The sequence below is a fragment of the Heterodontus francisci genome, chromosome 2 (genome assembly GCF_036365525.1).
Source record: "Heterodontus francisci isolate sHetFra1 chromosome 2, sHetFra1.hap1, whole genome shotgun sequence".
In the NCBI taxonomy this organism is placed as follows: domain Eukaryota; kingdom Metazoa; phylum Chordata; class Chondrichthyes; order Heterodontiformes; family Heterodontidae; genus Heterodontus; species Heterodontus francisci.
This window is the reverse complement of record NC_090372.1, coordinates 171,956,343-171,976,619: the sequence shown is the minus strand read 5'-3', so window position 1 is coordinate 171,976,619 and position 20,277 is coordinate 171,956,343. Positions and strand designations below refer to the sequence as shown.

The 20,277-nt window shown below is 42.3% G+C and overlaps 2 protein-coding genes across 4 annotated transcripts in view; one reads left to right on the top strand and one right to left on the bottom strand.

Annotated features, from left to right (window-relative positions):
• LOC137348453 (rho GTPase-activating protein 21-like) overlaps positions 1–6,036 on the top strand; it is a 298,000-nt gene extending 291,964 nt beyond the window's left edge. For all 3 annotated transcript variants that reach the window (XM_068013769.1, XM_068013763.1, XM_068013773.1), the window contains one exon: positions 3,262–6,036. In XM_068013769.1, coding sequence (XP_067869870.1) covers positions 3,262–5,067 — 1,806 coding nt within the window. In that variant the 3' untranslated portion in view covers positions 5,068–6,036. The remainder of the gene's footprint in view (positions 1–3,261) is intronic.
• Positions 1–20,277, bottom strand: part of si:ch211-285f17.1 (sickle tail protein) — an 815,052-nt gene that overhangs the window by 41,513 nt on the left and 753,262 nt on the right. The window lies entirely within an intron of this gene.

Here is a 20,277-nt window from a genome sequence, read left to right as displayed (position 1 = left end):
GCCTTTAGTTACTAGGAATGTCCTTACAACCCTTCTTGAATAAGGACGTCACATTTGCCACTCTCCAATTCTCTGGTACCTCCCCCGTATCCAGGGAATATTGAAAGATTATGCCATGTCCTTCCACTATCTCTACTCCCACTTCTTTTAGCAATCTGTGATGCAAGCCATCTAGACCAGGCGACTTATCCGCTCTAAGCATAGCCAGACTTTCTAGTACATCCTTCCTATCAATTTTCATCTTATCTATTACTTTTGCCATCTCTGTTTTTCTATCAGCATCCTCTTCAGTTTAAATTATTTCAAATTCAGTCAGTTGTTTTGCCCTAGGCACATAAGACCTTTGACCAGCAGTCAAACCACGGATTGACCCGTTAGTTCAGTTGCAGCAATTGTTTGAACACATTTTCAGTTTAAATGAGTTTAGTTCAGTAATCTTGAGGTCCCATTGGCCATATTCCAGTTAATAATTAATTTTGTTCGATTTATGTTGCTGTTTGAGCTGATACATGGGGAATTCTACTTTGGACTTGTCCAAATGAGTTTGCATGGAAACTTGAGCATAACTGCACCTCAGCAAAACTGGTGCAGTGTCAAGCACATTCTGGGCGTATTTTCCAAATAGTGACCTGGAGTTTCTGCTAGGGGCACAATGCTTATAGGGTTAAGCTCGATTCTCTTGGTATCATATATATCCCTGTACTTGACCATGGAGGAGCATAGGAACTGAATATTTAATTGTGCACAACCCATGTAAAATTGCATACAGATCCACAGAACCGAAACTAAGAGCTCTCCAGGTAAGTTTTTTAAAAATTTGGTCATCTTTAGGCTTTTAATTGTGAAACGGGAATTATATGTTGAGATTCACCTCATGCCTTAGTAAATGCTTTATTTGTATTTCAAAATATTACTTCACTTACGAGACAGAAATAATTTTAGCGATCTTTGCTTTTGACTTTTTGGGGGAGCATAATGAATAGCAGGTAAAATTGCAACATATTCATTGGCTTAAGGCTGTAATAATTGGATCTGTTTCTCTTAAACTGGGCTATCATTATTACATATTAAGAATCTGCATTAATGTGGGTATTCTGTTATGTGGTAATGTACCAATGAATGGCACATTATGTGGTCACATCCTCAGTGAAGATTACAGAAAATCGATTTGAGCTGGACGTAATTTGCGCTTGAAATTCCACAAGCTTTTGGCTAATTTCGGGCAAATTGTGCAGGAAAAAGAAAGTTCCAAGGCATGGAGTTCCTTTTCTCAATTTCTTTTGTAAACCTAAAATATTTGAAATTGTTTTATAAATTTTAATGTATAGGAGTCATTTTGGCAAAAGATATTAAACTGTATTTACAAAAGTGTTAATATGATTATAAATAGTATCACTGAAATTAATTGTGTAGAATCCTTACACATTTATGTACTCCTATGACAAAAATATTCTGTGTAGTCACGAGGAGTAAAAAGTGTCCAAGAGTCTTTGCTGTGGCCTGTGCACGCATATTTTTTCAATTTATCTCTATTAAAAACCTTGCATCTGCACAAACATATTTTTCTACAAGATCTTGCTTCCTCTTGGCATATCTTTGTTACATGTTTGTTAACTTTTTCCCATTATTAATTCCTACATCGTTCTTTCTAATGAAAACTGTTTTTGTAAACTTGTCACTTTGCAATTGCAGCACTCTAGCTCCCTCATTTTTCATTTCTCATAATCTCAGGCTTTACTGCAACTCTTATTTATCTTCTGCCCAAATCCTTGTATGTTTTTCTGTTTAACTATAATACTTTGATATTTTGTTGTATTTATATTCAAAGCTGAGTATGATTTTGAAATGGGTACTGAATTACATTCAGTATATCCTGCTTCAACTATCCCATGCCCTTTAATCTCTACTTGGTTTTAACTGCCCTCAGGCAATCACAGAGAAGGTAACCGAATAGCCTAAATAAAGAAGAAATTCTGGTCTTATTTGTACCACAGGATTGCCTACAAATCATCAATACTGCTACATGGTGTTGATAATTTTCATGTAGCATGCTTGGGATGTCATAGGTCTCAAGAATATAAAGATTTCACTGCATTATAATTTGAATCTCTGCACTTTTCAGAGCAATGTATAAAGTGATCCATGAGGGAAAGCACAGTTACATGGTAGTGTCTAGGTTACGTGCAGGATTTGAATGAGTTTGAGCAATGTGGAAGTTTGAATAGCCAGGCACTGTAAAGCTTCAGGGGTTTATGATGTGCTATCATATTCTTTTCATAAGTTATACCAAGCTAATGGGAAAACATTATTTCGATATTAAGCACTTAATGCTTCTGAACCAATTGCAGTATCCTCTGTGTTTGTAGCTGGGTTCTTCATAGTTATTTGAATTTTAATTGTGGTACCACATGGGTCCTTAAAGGTTCCACCACTTTTAACTATCTTCAAATTTATATGTAAAATTGATATTGCTTTAATCAATTTATTGCTGCTATACACTGTAGCTTTATTTGAGCAGGTGTATTCTGAGAGTGTAAGAATGGCATGTTGGACTGGCGGGGATCACATGGTGAGGTTGTGACTTTGGTATCCTATTATCTTATTTATCGCTGAGCCCTGGAGCCATAATTTGCATCACCATCTCCTGGTTCAAAAAACTGCCCTGTTTATACTGTGAGCATTTCAGTAAAATGGGAAGCACCAAAAAAGTTTTATGCAGTTTCTCCCATTCCTCCTTCCTCCCACCACCCGCACCTACCACCAGCAACCCCCCACCCCCGCCCCAACCCTCCCCTCACTATTGTCTCTTCAGCTGCTATTTCTATCGCTGGTATATTCAAATTAAACTAAATAAAAAGCGCCCTGTAAGTATTGCATAGCTAAACTGGTTCCAGTTTGCATTGCATTCTTGCCTGTCCTTTTTAAATCTCAACACTACGGCATGACAAAAACGGAAGGGCAATAAACCACGCGATTTTAAATTCTATTTAAGGTGGGGTATCAGACATGGATCTTGCTGCATAATCTCCTGCATATCCAGCATTTTTAGGTGTGTGACTTTGATGTATGCATTCTGAAAATATAACCATGGTCGTAGCACTGCTTTTAATGTACTCCCCAAAACGGTTGATTATGAGGAGCGTTATTCACTTATAAAATCTGTTATTTCGAATATGTATAGTGCCAGTGTTTAGTGTGTCTGAAAGAAAAAATTAGTAGTCCAACAGATTTTATTTCAAATATTTTTTTACCGTTTAACAGGGTTCTTGGGGATCTGGGAAGGATCAGTACAGCAGGGATCTGCTTGTGTCATCCATCTTTGCTGCAGCCAGCCGTAAAAGAAAGAAAAAGGATATAAAGCTACAACAAAGCAGCTCAGATGATGAATTGGAAAGTGTATTTTCCAGGAAAGAAGCATCAAACCATTCCAATACTGGTGCAGCTAAGGAACTGGGGAGTAAAGGAGAATCTGAAAATGAAGTTGACTTCTCTGAACTGAAGGGAAAACAACATAACTGGTATAGCAAGCAGCAAGAGAAGGAAAGTACAGATGAAAAGAGTCAGTCTTTATCTGTGGCATTAATTGAAAAGTATGGAGTGAGTAAACAAGCCTCTGTAGAAGAAACAAGCCCCAGAGAACAGAACCTTCCAGCATACTGCCAAAAATGCACAGACTCGCCTAATGTTAGCTGTCTCCGTTCACAACTAATTGCAAGCACAATGCCCATTTCTACTGCTGAGGTTTCTGCTAGGAATATGAACTCTCACATTGATATGACTGACTCAAATACCACAATCAGCAATCGATCTCTGGTCTCTTGGCAGCAAACTAATTTAAGTAAATCAAAGAAGTCGGAAGTCGAAAGTTTAGACGCAGGTTCTGCAGATGTAAGCTCCATCGCATCAGACTATTCCACAGCTACTTCTATCATGTACTTTACAGGCATGGACTCCCACATACTGAATGCTGAAGTCCAGTCAGTGACAGAAAGCAAAGGTGATGAGGCTGATGATGAGAGAAGCGAACTTGTTAGTGAAGGGCACCATGTAGAAACAGACAGCGATAGTGACTTCTCTGTTTTTGCTGCAAGTTGTGCACCTCATGAAAAGGTTCTACGTGTAATGAGACAAGATACAGCAAAGGGTATCAGGAGAAACTCAGTAGGAAGTGACAAGACTGGAACAGAAGGAAGTTCAACACCAGGGTTAGATGATAGAAAAGCATTCAGTTCACGTAAGCTTATAGAATGCGATACACTTTCCAAGAAAAAGTCTCTTCGATTGAAGGGTGATAGTGAGATTGAAATCGATACAAAGGAACAGAAAGAGTCAAATAGAGGGTACAAGATGTTTGAAGTGATAAAGAAAGGGAAATCCACAAGCAGTCTGGCTTCATTTGTAAAAAATGAACCTGATAGGATAGAGCCTGCTTGGAAACTAAAAATTACAGACCGTTTAAAACTACGTCTAAAGACTTCTGCAGATGACATGTTTGGAGTTGGCATACAAAAGTCGGGCTATTCAGAGACCAGTAAAAAAAAGAATATTAGGCGGAGACATACCATGGGAGGAAATAGAGATTTTTCAGAACTCAGTGTTCTAAATGTGTGGCGAGCACAAGAACAAGAACAAAATTCTCAAAGTAATGCGAAGAGTGGGGGAAATGAATCTCTGTTATCAGCAGTGGACCGCCTGAAACCAAAATGCCAATCCCAGGACCTCTCGATTACAGAGTGGCTTGCACGAGAGCGCTTACGCAGTAACACATCAGATTTGCACTCAGAAAAAGACTCAGAGCCAAGAACTGTGGACATTAGTTTAGACAAAGGAACAAACTCAAAGTTGCATGCATCATCTAGAGAAGATGCAGGCAGCTCCAGTAGTTTGCCCCATCTTAGCCGTCCTTCCCCGTCAGCATCACCGAGCCCACTACCTTCAACAGGCCAAGTGAATGGTGACAGCGTCCAAAGCAAGGGAAAAAGCAATTTTAGCACAACAGTTGATGCTCATCCCCAGAAAATATCCAGTAATCAAGTAGTTAAGTCTCGCTTCTATCAGTACTTGTAGGTCTGCTATTATTTATGTGTCTAGTGCTGTGGAAAATTGTACAGCAAAAAGCTCGTCAAACAGAATGCTGATTTTTTTAATATGACTCCTGTACATATTTCTCTGTACTTGACGTTTAAAACGACGGATGAGCTGCTGCTCTGCCTGTAATACAGGCTGGTTTCTGTGCTGGGTGCTGTGGAAGCTCTTTACAGTGCACACTGACGGCCAGAAAAATGATAAACTTTTGTATAAAATGAATGAGTTCAGTACAAAAGAGCATCAAGTGCTGAAACCTTACGATGCAAAATTCCATAAACAACTACTCCTGCATGATCGGAGGTTCCTGCATACATCTTACATGCTCTACAATTGGATACTGCTGCATATATTTTACATCAGCTTATAAGGGCGAGCAAATCAAACACTTATTGGAACTTAATTGTTTGAACTTCAGTTGCTAAAGAAAGTGCCTCATCTCAAAAGAATTTGGTTTAGATAGGGTGCCATATTATCTTTTTAATTCAAAAGACTAGAAACCTACTGTGAACAAATAAAGTTTTATCTATAAACAAAACAAAAAGATCATTAAGATAATTTTCCAGAATTTAACTGAACAAATAGAGCTTCCACACTATAGGCATTCCAGTTGAATCTTAAAATTTTTTAAAGTCAGACTTTTAATACAGTCTTTGTATGGGACTTGAATTTTTAAAGTTTCTGTAAAGATACTTAAATGTGTATATAATTTCATGTGTAGCTTTTTCAAATTTGAGATTTGATAAAAGCTTTGTAACATAGGCATGTAGATAGTCGTCTCTGGAAAAACTGGTCCCGTGCTCATTTTTCTTCATCTCTAAAGAGAGTCTTAACTGTGCATGAGACTGTTTTCTCAGATTCAACATTGTATTTAGCCTGTGTACAGATATAGGCAAATGGTTTGTAAATGTCCCCTGGAAACACTGGAAATAAATTTTTTGTTTCTGTGGATCTTGGTTTCTGTCCTTTGGTTGTAGAAATCCTTTCTAAACATTTTGGTATTTTTAATGTATGTGTATTTTCTTATCCCTTTGTCTTTCTTGCCCCACCCCTGCTTTACTTGCTTATAACCTTTGACATTTCTAATATTTGCCAGTTCCGAAGAAGGGTCACTGACCCGAAACGTTAACTCTGCTTCTCTCTCCACAGATGCTGCCAGACCTGCTGAGTATTTCCAGCATTTCTTATTTTTATTTCAGATTTCCAGCATTCCAGCATTCACAGTATTTTGCTTTCATAACATTTCCCACTCTGGCTAAAGCTAGTCATTTACCCTAGACCTAATAAACAGATTCTGCTTGTTACAGGTCTAATACAATTCACATATGCATAATTAGAATGATCACAACATGGATTTCTGAAAAAGCATTTTCCTGAAGAACTAAGTTCCTTGAGATGTTTTACTGTTAAAAGGCGCAATATAAATGTTTCCTTAGTCTGTCATTGATGGCTGTACCTTCAGCTGCCTTGGCCTTAAGCTGTGGAATTCTGCCCATTCCATCTCCTTTTAATACATTCCTTAAGCTGCCTGAGGAGGCCCAGCAAGTGCTATGTTGTCTGATGTAAATGGTGCCAAAGCCCTAATAACTTATACTTATATAAAACCTTTAACATTGTAAAAATTTCCAAGGTGCTTCACGTGAGCATTATGGAAAAATTTGACAGAGTTCTTGAGCTGAACTTAAGGGTAGTCACTCTCATCTTACCTCAACATTAAGGAAGCAAAACTGGAGTCTATGGGAATCGGGGAAGAAATCTCTCTAATGGTTGGAGTGATACCCAGCACAAAGCAAGATGGTTACGGGTGTTTGAGGTCAATCACCTCGGGGGACACTGGATAGTGGTAATGTCACTAAACTAATAATCCAGAGGCAAAGGCTATGTCCTGGGTACATAGGTTCACATCCCACGGTAGCAGCTGGTGGAATTTAAATTTAATTAATTGAACTCCATTAATAAAAATCTGGAACTGAAAACTAGTCTCAGTAATGTTATAAAAACCTCTGGTTCACTGATGTCCTTCAGGGAAGGAAATTTGCCATCCTTACTCAGTCTGGCTTACATCACCAGATCCATAGCAATGTAGTTGACTCTTACCCATCCCCAATTGCCCTTAACAACTGAGGGAAGTTAACAAATGCTGGCCTTGCCAGTGACACCCACATCCCATGAAAGAATCAAAATAAAAGTCCCAGGACATCACTGCAGGCATTCCTCAGGGTAGTGTCCGAGGCCCAACCATCTTCAGCAGCTTCATCAATGAACTTCCCTCCATCATAAGAAGTGCAGATGTGTTGCTGATAATTACAGAATGTTCAGCACCATTTGCAGTGACTCCAATACTGAAGCAGTCCATATCCAGAGGCAGCAAAACATAGACAATAGCCAGCCATGGGCTAAGTGGCAAGTTACAGTCAAGCTGCACAAGTGCCATCTCAAACAAGAGAGAATCTTACCAGCACCCGTCAACGTTTAATGGCATTACCATCACTGAGTACCCCACTATCGACATCCAGAGAGTTCACTGACCAGAAACTGAACTGGCCCAGCCGCAAAAAGTGCTGTGGCTATAAGAGTAGGTCCAAGGCTGTGAATTCTGTGGCGAGTAACACACCACCTATCGCCCCCAATGCCTGCCCACCACCTACAAGGCGCAAGTCAGGAGTGTGATGGCATACTCTCCACTTGCCTGGATGGGTGCAACATTCAAGAAACTTGACACCATTCAGGACAAAGCAGCCCACTTGATTGGCACCCACATCTACCAACTACAATATCCACTCCCTTTATCACCGATGCACAGTGGCAGCAGTGTGTACCATCTACACAATGCACTGCAGCAACTCACCAAGGCTCCTTGAATAGCCCCTTGCAACTGCTACAAGCCAGAAGGAAACTGGCTGCAAGTTCCAATCCAAGCCACACACCATCTTGACTTGAAACTATATCGCAGTTCCTTCACTGTCATTGGGTCAAAATCCTGGAACTCCCTTCCTAACAGCACTATTGATGCACCTACACCCCAAGGACTGCAAGGGGGTTCAAGCAGGCAGCTCACCACCTTCTCAAGGGCAGTTAAGGATGAGCAATAAATGCTGGCCTGGCCTGTGGTACACATTCCATGAACAACTGGATAAAAAAAAGTTATGTCAGGTGACTAAAAGCTTAGTCAATGATAGGATTTAAAACAACTAAGGATAGAGAAGCAGAGCAGGTTTGGGATGGAATTCCAGCACTTAGGACCAAGGCAGCTGAAGGTACAGCCACGAATGGCGGAGCAATTAAAATTGATGTTCAGGAGGCCAGTACTGGGGGGGAGTGCCAAAATCTCAAGTTGTGGGGCTGGAGGAAATTGCAGAGATAGGGAGAGGAAAGGCCATGGAGGGACTTGAAAGCAAGGATGAGAACTTTGAAAGTTAATGTGGAACCTGCTCTGCTCTGGTCATTTCTTTAACCCAATTATCCTTCCTTCTACAGTGACAAGCATTGATAATGGCTCCTTTTCAGTCGCACCATCCCTCTACCTTTTAAAACTATTAGCACCTCACAGAAAACAAGTACCTTCTACCTAGCTGTGCACTGCAATTACTATCTGCTTCAGCGTCCTGTTCTCTCTGACGTCCTTGAATGGATCATTGCATTGTAGCTCTGTGACTGTCTCCTAAGATTCCTGGTTCAATTCTTCCAATCTGCCATGTTCCTGTCTAAAGGAAGAGACAGCTCTGCCAATATCATAAATGACATGCTCCATAATTGTAGTGCATGATTCTGCCACAGTATTTGATGGCATAGGGGGGAAAGTCTTTGCTCGAGTCGCTCTGAACAGGCTCCAGAAGCTGGCCGAGCGCGTCTACCCTGAGGCACAGTGTGGCTTTCGTGCAGAGAGATCGACTATTGACATGCTGTTCTCCCTTCGTCAGATACAGGAGAAATGCCGTGAACAACAGATGCCCCTCTACATTGCTTTTATTGATCTCACCAAAGCCTTTGACCTCGTCAGCAGACGTGGTCTCTTCAGACTACTAGAAAAGATCGGATGTCCACCAAAGCTACTAAGTATCATCACCTCATTCCATGACAATATGAAAGGCACAATTCAACATGGTGGCTCCTCATCAGAGCCCTTTCCTATCCTGAGTGGTGTGAAACAGGGCTGTGTTCTCGCACCCACACTTTTTGGGATTTTCTTCTCCCTGCTGCTTTCACATGCGTTCAAATCCTCTGAAGAAGGAATTTTCCTCCACACAAGATCAGGGGGCAGGTTGTTCAACCTTGCCCGTCTAAGAGCGAAGTCCAAAGTACGGAAAGTCCTCATCAGAGAACTCCTCTTTGCTGACGATGCTGCTTTAACATCTCACACTGAAGAATGCCTGCAGAGTCTCATCGACAGGTTTGCGTCTGCCTGCAATGAATTTGGCCTAACCATCAGCCTCAAGAAAACGAACATCATGGGGCAGGATGTCAGAAATGCTCCATCCATCAATATTGGCGACCACGCTCTGGAAGTGGTTCAAGAGTTCACCTACCTAGGCTCAACTATCACCAGTAACCTGTCTCTAGATGCAGAAATCAACAAGCGCATGGGTAAGGCTTCCACTGCTATGTCCAGACTGGCCAAGAGAGTGTGGGAAAATGGCGCACTGACACGGAACACAAAAGTCCGAGTGTATCAGGCCTGTGTCCTCAGTACCTTGCTCTACGGCAGCGAGGCCTGGACAACGTATGCCAGCCAAGAGTGACGTCTCAATTCATTCCATCTTCGCTGCCTTCGGAGAATACTTGGCATCAGGTGGCAGGACTATATCTCCAACACAGAAGTCCTTGAAGCGGCCAACACCCCCAGCTTATACACACTACTGAGTCAGCGGCGCTTGAGATGGCTTGGCCATGTGAGCCGCATGGAAGATGGCAGGATCCCCAAAGACACATTGTACAGCGAGCTCGCCACTGGTATCAGACCCACCGGCCGTCCATGTCTCCGTTATAAAGACGTCTGCAAACGTGACATGAAATCGTGTGACATTGATCACAAGTCGTGGGAGTCAGTTGCCAGCATTCGCCAGAGCTGGCGGGCAGCCATAAAGACAGGGCTAAATTGTGGCGAGTCGAAGAGACTTAGTAGTTGGCAGGAAAAAAGACAGAGGCGCAAGGGGAGAGCCAACTGTGCAACAGCCCCAACAAACAAATTTCTCTGCAGCACCTGTGGAAGAGCCTGTCACTCCAGAATTGGCCTTTATAGCCACTCCAGGCGCTGCTTCACAAACCACTGACCACCTCCAGGCGCGTATCCATTGTCTCTCGAGATAAGGAGGCCCAAAAGAATTTGATATGATCAACATCCTCTTCTAATGTCTCTCCTGTGAGTCCAGCTTGGTGGGACTGCCCTCAGGTGGGTCAATCCTACCTCTCTGCTCAATACCAGTGCATCTCCATCAATGGCTTCTACTCAAATGCCTACAGTGTGAGCAGTCTAGATTTTTTCCAAGCATCATCAGGCCCGCTTTTCTGTACGTTCCTCCGAGCTAGCAAGCAGGAAAGTGACAGTTTCTGTTTGCATTCTGATGGCAGCAGCCCTTGATTCTACATGGCTTCGGCTTCTTGTCCACCCACACATTAAATTTAAAATCTGTCTTCCGTTCCCTCCACGGCCATGCTCTGCCTGTGGTCTTTGCCCAGTTCAAGCCATGTAAACTTTCTTGCAACTTTAAGTCCTCTGATCTTGGGCTTTAATATACAGTTCTCTCTCCTCCCACGTCCTTTCTCCTACCACTGACGATGTAGTCTGCTGTCACCTCAGCAGTACTCTTGAACACTCTCCCTAAATTCTTCCACCTTTAAAAGAAAAAAAATCTATTGAAAACCCATCTTCTGAGCAAGCTTTTCACCCTTCCTAAACTGTTCTCCATAGCTTGGCTGTTCCTCAATATATCTTCACTATGATGTATTTTGGATCTATATGTCAAAGACTATATATACACATGCAAGTTGTTGAAATGTTTGCAATTGTTTTTATGTAATAGTGTTACACAAACCCAAAACTCCTGGGAGTCCACTCCATGGTGCAGGTGTTGCTGAGTGCTCCCCTGCCAGATGAGGACCATACCTCGTTCTTCTTCCATCAATTTAAATAGAGTTCCCTTTGACCTTCCCCATTTTTCAATATTTGCTGCGGCCAGGTGCAGACTCAATAAAAATCTCCACTGCTATGAATAATATAGTCTTCATAACCAACTGATTTTACTTCCAACATGTACAACATACTTTAAATATACACATAGAGAGCCGGCATGACCACTAGAGGGTGCACACAGCACACAGCTTTAAATTGTTTTTGTCGGCTAACATACCAATCAGGGCATGTGACCAAAAAACAAAATAGTCTGCAGTGTTAACATTGCACTATATTTATTCTGCATGAGGCCTGATGGACCAGCTCCTCATTTCTCATATGTTAAATGTGTATTTAAGTAACTCACCGCCCTCACCATCTAGAAGGCACAAGTCAGGAATGTGATGGAATACTCTCCACTTGCATGGATGTGTGCAGCTCCAACAACACTCAAGAAGCTTGACACCATCCAGGACAAAGCAGCCCACTTGATCTGCACCCCATCCACCACCTTTAACATTCCACTCCCTTCACCACTGATGCACTGTGGCAGCAGCGTGTACCATCTACAAGATGCATTGCAGCAACTCACCAAGGCTCCTTCGACAGCACCTTCCAAACCCGTGACCTCTACCACCTAGAAGGACAAGGGCAGCAGATGCATGGGAACACCACCACCTGCAAGTTCCCCTCCAAGCCACACACCATCCTGACTTGGAACTATATGGCCGTTCCTTCACTGTCGCTGGGACAAAATCCTGGAACTCCCTTCCTAACAGCACTGTGGATGTACCTACCCCACATGGACTGCAGTGGTTCAAGAAAGCAGCCCACCACTATCTTCTTGAGGACAATTAGGGATGGGCAATAAATGCTGGCCTAACAAGCGACGCCCACATCCCATGAACAAATTTTTTTAAAATGTAGTAATTCATTTGGCTCTCGCCAGTATTGTCCATCCCTTTTTAAATTGTTTTTCTTTCTTCTCTAGTGCTAAGCTAAATGGTTTTGCAGTGGGTACAGAACTGATTTACAATACGGTTCTAGGGATAAGGGATACAGTTACGTGGATAGACTGAAGAAGCTGGACTGGTTTTCTTTAGAACAGAGAAGGCTAAGAGGAGATTTGGTAGGGGTGTTTAAAATCATGAAGAATTTAGATAAAGAGAAACTGTTTCCAATGGCTGAAGGGCCGATAACCAGTGGGCACAGATTTAAGGTGACTGGCAAAAGAACCAGAGGCGACGTGAGGAAAAACCTTTTTAACACAACGAAAGTTTGAGACTTCAAATGCACTGCCTGATAGGGTGGTGGGTGGATCAAGATTCAATAGCAGCCTTCAAAAGGGAATTGGATGAACACTTGAAGGCGCAAAAATTGCATCAATATCAGAAAAGAGGGGAAAGGGGGGACCTATTGGATTGCTCTTTGAAAGTGACAAACCAGAAATAATGGGCCGAATGGTCTTCTTCAGTGCTGTTCTATGCTATTCCTTAAATCATGCTTCATTAGTCAATGCGTGCTCGTAACAAACTAATACCCCGCCTTTTAAAATCATAAAAAGGGACTGGGAATAATTAAATGCTAGGAGGTTCAGTCTAATTTAAAAGCACACGATCACAGTACCCCATTCAAAACATACTTTCCAGCTCCAGATATATAACACATATATTTTAGTTATTTTTTCTTCCTTTTTTTTTTACATTCCTTTTTACATTTTTTACAATTTTTTTTGCATTTATTTCATTTCATCTTAGTTTGTTCAGTTTGTTTACCCACTTTTTTTTAGGTTGTTTTTCTTCAGGTTTGCACTTGCTGCTGTTCAATATTCAGTGTATTCACACCTAATCTGTACTAATGCTTTGTCTTTCAACACACCATTAACATATTGTTTGCCTGTTCTCCGTGACCTTTTGGTCAGCTATGTGGCCTGGTCCAATCTGCACCTTCTCCTTTGTTATCTCTTGCCCACCCCCACCTCACTTGTTTATAATCTGTGACTTTTCTAATATTTGTCAGTTCCGAAGAAGGGTCACTGACCCGAAACGTTAACTCTGCTTCTCTTTCCACAGATGCTGTCAGACCTGCTGAGTGATTCCAGCATTTCTTGTTTTTGTTCCAGATATATTACTTTTGCAACAGCAAGTAAGCTAATCTATTTTAAGAGTATACAATTATGTGTCAAGTAATAACCTAGCAACTGACAGCTTCTGACCAGGTGATAACCCAAGTGGAATGTAGTGTATGTTGACTTCAAGAAAGCATTAGAGTTAAAGAGTGATACAGCACCGAAACAGGCCCTTCGGCCCACCGAGTCCGTGCCGACCATCAACCACCCATTTATACTAATCCTACATTAATCCCATTTTCCCTCTCACACCCCCACCTTCCCTCAATTCTCCTACCACCTACCTACACTAGGGGCAATTTTTTTTTTTTACAATGGCCAATTTACCTATCAACCCACAAGTCTTTGGCATGTGGGAGGAAACCGGAGCACCCGGAGGAAACCCACACAGTCACAGGGAGAACTTGTAAACTCCGCACAGGCAGTACCCAGAACCAAACCCGGGTCGCTGGAGCTGTGAGGCTGTGGTGCTAACCACTGCAGCACTGTGCTGCCCATTGATGAAGTACTTTACATAGTCTTGCTACAAAAGTTTAAAGCAGTGCCAATTCAAGGTAAAACTTACAAATGGGTAAGAAACTGTTCCCCCACTGTCACTGCTTACCTTAAAGTGCTCCAGATTTCTATGCAGGTTAGGCTTGAAATGTGTGGTCGATCACAGATCCATTGTGTATCCAGGGAAAGCATATTTGCTTACTTTCCGCAATAGCCCACATTCTGTGGAAGAGGATAAGGAGTTCCAGGATTGCTCTTGCCAGAGTTTAAGTCACCCAGTGGTGCAGGGTGGGACAGTTAGGAGGGTCATGGCTCCCCCCTCCCAATCCTTTTGAGGTTGGCCTACATCACTTTGGACTGCTTCCATTTCAGTCCCAGGAACCAGTCACCAGTCTTCTGTTGTCGCCTCTGTAATCCTAGCCCATCGTTTCCTTTATTTCCATCTTTGAACCTTTCCAATTGTGTTTCCTATCCCTACCACACAGCATTCAAACAGCCCTGGTCAAAGTCACAAATGGCATCCTATAGAGTGTTGCCATGGTAAACTATCCCTCCTCATCCTTCTCAACCTATCTGCAGCCTTTGATACGGTTGATCACACCATCCTTCAATGCCGCTCCTCTTGTCCAGCAGGGTGGGAGTGCAGACGCCTGCTTCCATCCTATATAGTTGTAGCTAGAGGATCTCCTGCTGTGAATTCACGCTCCTACACCATTATCGCTAGAGTCCCCCAAGCATCGCTCCTTTGGTCCTTCCTATTTCTCAATTACATGCTACCCATTGGTGACACCATCCTAAAACACTAATGTTAGCGCACTGTTGTGCTACACCTTTGAAAAGGTGTAGTTATGTTTTCAATGTACCATGTGACTGCTACTCAGTCAGAGTCTGTAGAGACTAGGCAGAACAGACCCGTGTAAGATTGCTCCGAGTTGCACACTTGCAGTGCAGTTATAAATGATGAACCTATATTACATGATAACCGATCCCATACGCATGGTTGATTTTGTGTAAAGTCAACACGAACACAAAGAGAAGCAAACACTTCTTGTGTTTGCAGTGGTGACTGCAGTGGGATTTTTCGATTCTGAACTCCATCATCTCCCAGGTTCCAATTCACAGACTTCAGAAGATCCTCAAAGACAGAGGGATCTGACTTTTGACTGCATTGCTTGCAACTCAGCCTGTGTAGTCAAGATCCCAGAAGCATATCAGGGTGATTCGAGACCTACTGAGGAAATCTGTAAGTTACAGATTTCCTGTTTAATGCCATCCTCTACATCACCACTGCTGTTTGGTGGTCTATATACAACCCCCACCAATGTTTTCTGTCCCAAGTTGTTTCTTAGCTCCACCCATACAGATTCCACATCAGCATTCTCTGCATTTGCAGATGCTCTGCACTTCACGGCAGGAGGCGCACGCCAGATCAGTACTTGGGCAGAGACACCAGGTACCTATAATCGGGCCGTCGGATTGACTGTGGGGCAGATGGAGCCATTGAGTTAATTGCATCGGGATCAGGCGAGCTAGATAAAAAAGAATTTCAGCACCAATACTGAATACATTTTGATCTGGCAAACTATATAAAAAAAATTCAAGGCTATTTCATTGTCAAGCTTTCTCACGCTGAAATCACCCTTTGTGAGCGGAGCCAACAAACAGTACGTGAACCAGGAGACAGTGCCACGCCCTCAAAGCCCAACTATACCGCTTCACTGGGCAGTTGCTGCCGCAGTGATTTTTTCCGAACAGTAAGAACGTTTTTTTGCCGCAAAGAAAGCAAGGTAAAGTGCAGTTCCGAAGACGGGGTCACTGACCCGAAACGTTAACTGCTTCTCTTTCCACAGATGCTGCCAGACCTACTGAGTGGTTCCAGCATTTCTTGTTTATATTTCAGATTTCCAGCATCCGCAGTATTTTGCTTTTATTAAAGTGCAAGGATGACTTCCAAGTCTCTATCCATCAACTGGAAAGTGGCTGATCTTGTCTCAGAGTTTAAGTTGTTTAAACAGCGAATCGAGGTGCACATCATCGACTTGGCAGTCTCTGAGCCTGAAAAGCAAGCTATGAAAATTCGATAGGCAACAAAGGTTTACACCAGTTGAATACGGGGTCACAGAGTATTAGAAAGATCCCACTAAGATTTGATCTACACTTGAAGATCAAGATCAATTTCTGTCTTCATGTCATTCCATCAGCAGTTGCACAAATCTATTGATCATTTCGTTAGAAAGTGTTGCGACTAGGGACATGACTTCAACTTCTCAGAAGCCGCACTCGCACAGCAAATCACAGAATTCGTCATTGCATCAATGCCAATTGAAGCATATCAGAAGGATCTCTTAGAGATACCTAAAGGCTACACTATTGATTCACTTGTCAAGGATGGATGCAAATACAAAGCGATCGTTGCAGGACAACAAAGTTTGCAATCTTTATGTTCTATGCCAACGATGTGTACATTAGCCAAAGGTTCCAAATCTGGAAGACTATATCAGAGATGTCGTCTCCTACATGTGCCAAGGAGCTAACCGGCATTCTACAATTGTGTAAAACATGCAGTGCAAAAGGGCACTGGCTGAGGCAATGCAAACCTGATGGGAGAAGCAAGGTTTATGACCAGAGTCAAATGGTCAACAAAATGGTACAACACCCTTATAAGCACAGGGACCGTTCTGGGTACAACAAACAGATACATGAGGTAGCTAATGGAAGTGACCAGAGTGGTGACTCCAGTGATTCAGGGTCCATGGGATGTGAGGAGCAAACCTTTTACATAGTGAATGTCACTGGATGCATCAATCCCATCATACCACTGGAAGCTTTTGCATCCATCCAGATTACAGCCAGGCAGGACCAGAACCAATGTCCTCGCCGGGCCGTTTGCTAGTGCTGTTGGGGAGGATTTAAACTAAAATGGCAGGAGGATGGGAACCTGAGCGGGGAGACTGAGGAGGAGGAAACAAGGATAAAAACGAAATGACAGGAAACAAAAAGGCAAAAGTGGAAGGCATAGAGATCAAGGGCAAGAAACAAATAGGGCCATAGTGCGAAATAATGCTAAGATGACTAAGAATGTTAAAAAGACAAGCCTAAAGGCATTGTGCCTCAATGCGCGGAGTATTCGCAATAAGGTAGGCGAATTAACCACGCAAATAGATGTAAATGGATACAATACAGTTGTGATTACGGAGACATGGCTGCAGGGTGACCAAGGATGTGAACTGAACATCCAAGGGGATTCAATATTTAGGAAGGACAGGCAAAAAGGGAAAAGGAGGTGGAGTAGCATTAGAGGAAATCAATACAATAGTGAGGAAGGATATTAGCTCAGAGAATGCTGATGTGGAATCTGTATGGGTGGAGCTAAGAAACAACTTGGGGCAGAAAACATTGGTGGGGGTTGTATATAGACCACCAAACAGCAGTGGTGATGTAGAGGATGGCATTAAACAGGAAATTAGAGATGCATGCAATAAGGGTGCAACTGTAATAATGGGTATCTTTAATCTACATATAGATTGGGCAAACCAAATTACCAATAATACTGTAGGAGGAATCCCTGGAGTGCGTACATGACGGTTTTTTGGACCAATATGTTGAGGAACCAACTAGAGAACAGGCCATCCTAGACTGGGTATTGTGTAATGAGAAAGGATTAGTTAACGATCTTCTTGTGCGGAAGAGCAACCATAACATGATAGAATTCTTCATTAAGATGGAGAGTGAGAGAGTTGATTTAGAGACTAGGGTCCTGAATATAAATAAAGGAAACTATGAAGGTATGAGGTGCAAGTTGGCTATGATAGATTAGGGAATGTTACTTAAAGGGTTGACAGTGGATAGGCAATGGCAAACATTTAAAGAGCACATGGATGAATTACAACAATTGTCCATTCCCGTCTGGAGCAAAAATAAAACAGGAAGGGTGGCTCAACCAGGGCTTACAAAAGAAATTAGGGATAGTATTAGATACAAGGAGGAGAAATATAAAATGGTCAGAACAAGCAGCAAACCTGAGGATTGGGAGCAGTTTAAAATTCAGCAAAGGAGGAAAAAGGGATTGATTAAGAAGGTGAAAATAGAATATGAGAGTAAGCTTGCAGAAAACATAAAAACTGACCGTAAAAGCTTCTATAGATATGTGAAGAGAAAAAGATTAGTGAAGACAAATGTAGGTCCCTTACAGTCAGAAACGAGGGAATTTATAATGGGGAACAAAGAAATGGCAGACCAATTTAATACATACTTTGGTTCTGTCTTCACAAAGGAGGACACAAATTACCTCCCAGAAATGTTGAGGAACATAGAGTCTAGTGAGAAAGAGGAACTGTATGAAATCAGTATTAGTAGAGAAATGGTGTTAGGGAAATTGAAGGTCGATAAATCCCCAAGGCCTGATAATCTACATCCCAGAGTACTTAAGGAAGTGGCCCTAAAAATAGTAGATGCATTGCTGGTCATTTTTCAAAGTTTTATAGACTTTGGAACAGTTCCAACGGATTGGAGGGTAGCTAATGTAACCCCACTATCTAAAAAAGGAGATAGAGAGAAAACAGGGAATTATAGACCAGTTAGCCTGACATCAGTAGTGGGGAAAATGCTAGAGTCCATTACAAAAGATGTAACAGCAGACCACTTGGGAAACAATGGCAGGATCGGACCAAGTCAATGTGGATTTACAAAAGGGAAATCATGCTTGACAAATCTACTGGAATTTTTTGAGGATGTAACTAGTAGAATAGATAAGGGAGAACCAGTGGATGTGGTGTATTTGGACTTTCAGAAGGCTTTCGATAAGGTCCCACATAAGAGATTAGCGTGCAAAATTAAAGCACATGGGATTGTGAGTAAGGTACTGACATGGATAGAGAACTGGTTGGCAGACAGGAAACAAAGCGTAGGAATAAATGGGTCTTTTTCCGAGTGGCATGCAGTGACTAGTGGGGTACCGCAGGGATCAGTGCTAGGACCCCAGCTAGTCACAACATATATTAATGATTTAGATGAGGGAATTAAATGTAATATATCCAAGTTTGCAGATGACACAAAGCTGGGTGGGAGTGTGAGTTGTGAGGAGGATGCAGAGAAGCTCCAGTGTGATTTGGACAGGTTGAGTGAGTGGGCAAATATATGGCAGATGCAGTATAACGTGGATAAATATGAGGTTATCCACTTTGGTGGCAAAAATAGAAAGGCAGATTATTATCTGAACGGCGATAGATTGGGAAAGGGGGAGGTCCTCGTGCACCAGTTGCTGAAAGTAAGCATGCAGGTGCAGCAGGCAGTTAAGAAGGCAAATGGTATCTTGGCCTTCAGAGCAACAGGATTCAAATACAAGAGCAAGGATGTCTTGCTGCAATTATACAAGGCCTTGGTGAGACCACATCTGGATAATTGTGTGCAGTTTTGGTCTCCTTATCTGAGGAAGGATGTTCTTGCTATGGAGTGAGAGCAGCAAAAATTCACCAGACTGATTCCTGGGATGGCAGGAACGAAGTATGAAGAGAGATTGGGTCGATTAGGCTTGTATTCACTAGAGTTTAGAAGAATGAGAGGGGTTCTCATAGAAACATACAAAATTCTAACAGGACTGGACAGACTAGATGCAGGAAGGATGTTTCCGATGGCGGGGGAGTCCAGGACTAGGGGTCACAGTCTAAGGATAAGCCATTTAGCATTGAGATGAGGAGGGATTTCTTCACTTAGAGAGTGGTGAACCTGTGGAATTCTCTACCACAGAAAGCAGTTGAGGCCAAATCATTAAATATATTCAAGAAAGAGTTAGATATAGTTTTTAGGGCTAAAAGGGATCAAGGGATACGGGGAGAAAGCGGGAACAGGGTACAGAGTTTGTTTGGATTTTCAGCCATGATCGTATTGAATGGTGCTGCAGGCTCAAAGGGCCGAGTGGCCTACTCCTGCTCCTATTTTTCTACGTTTCTATGTTTCTATATGTCCTAAGAAACAAGGCAAACATGTGCTGTCGGCAACAGTTGATACAGGAACGAGTGTGAGCATACTCCCTCTGTGTGTCCTCAAAAATACGTACCCAAAGATGTAGAAAGCCATGATGACGCCTTCGAGCACCCAACTTACGGCTTATAATGGTCTGCAATTCCGTTTGGCTGTCGCGACAATCTATCGGCATGGGCATCCCAACTTTTATATATCGTTCAGACTACTGTACCAGCAACTGCAGGCCTACAGGGACTTATCCCTTGTTACAATACATGAGATCAACAATCAAGTGGGAAGCAGACCAAATATAGACAACAGACCGATCAATTCCATCGGTGACCTCACCTCACAGTACCCCAACTGCTTCGATAGAATAGGCAGCATTAAAGAGGACAAACCAATTCGCTCTGTTGGCGATCTCACTCAAGAAACAAAACATTGAAGAAATGTTTGACACTATTGAGATGGTGGAGGAGTACCTGAAGAAAACAGAAGC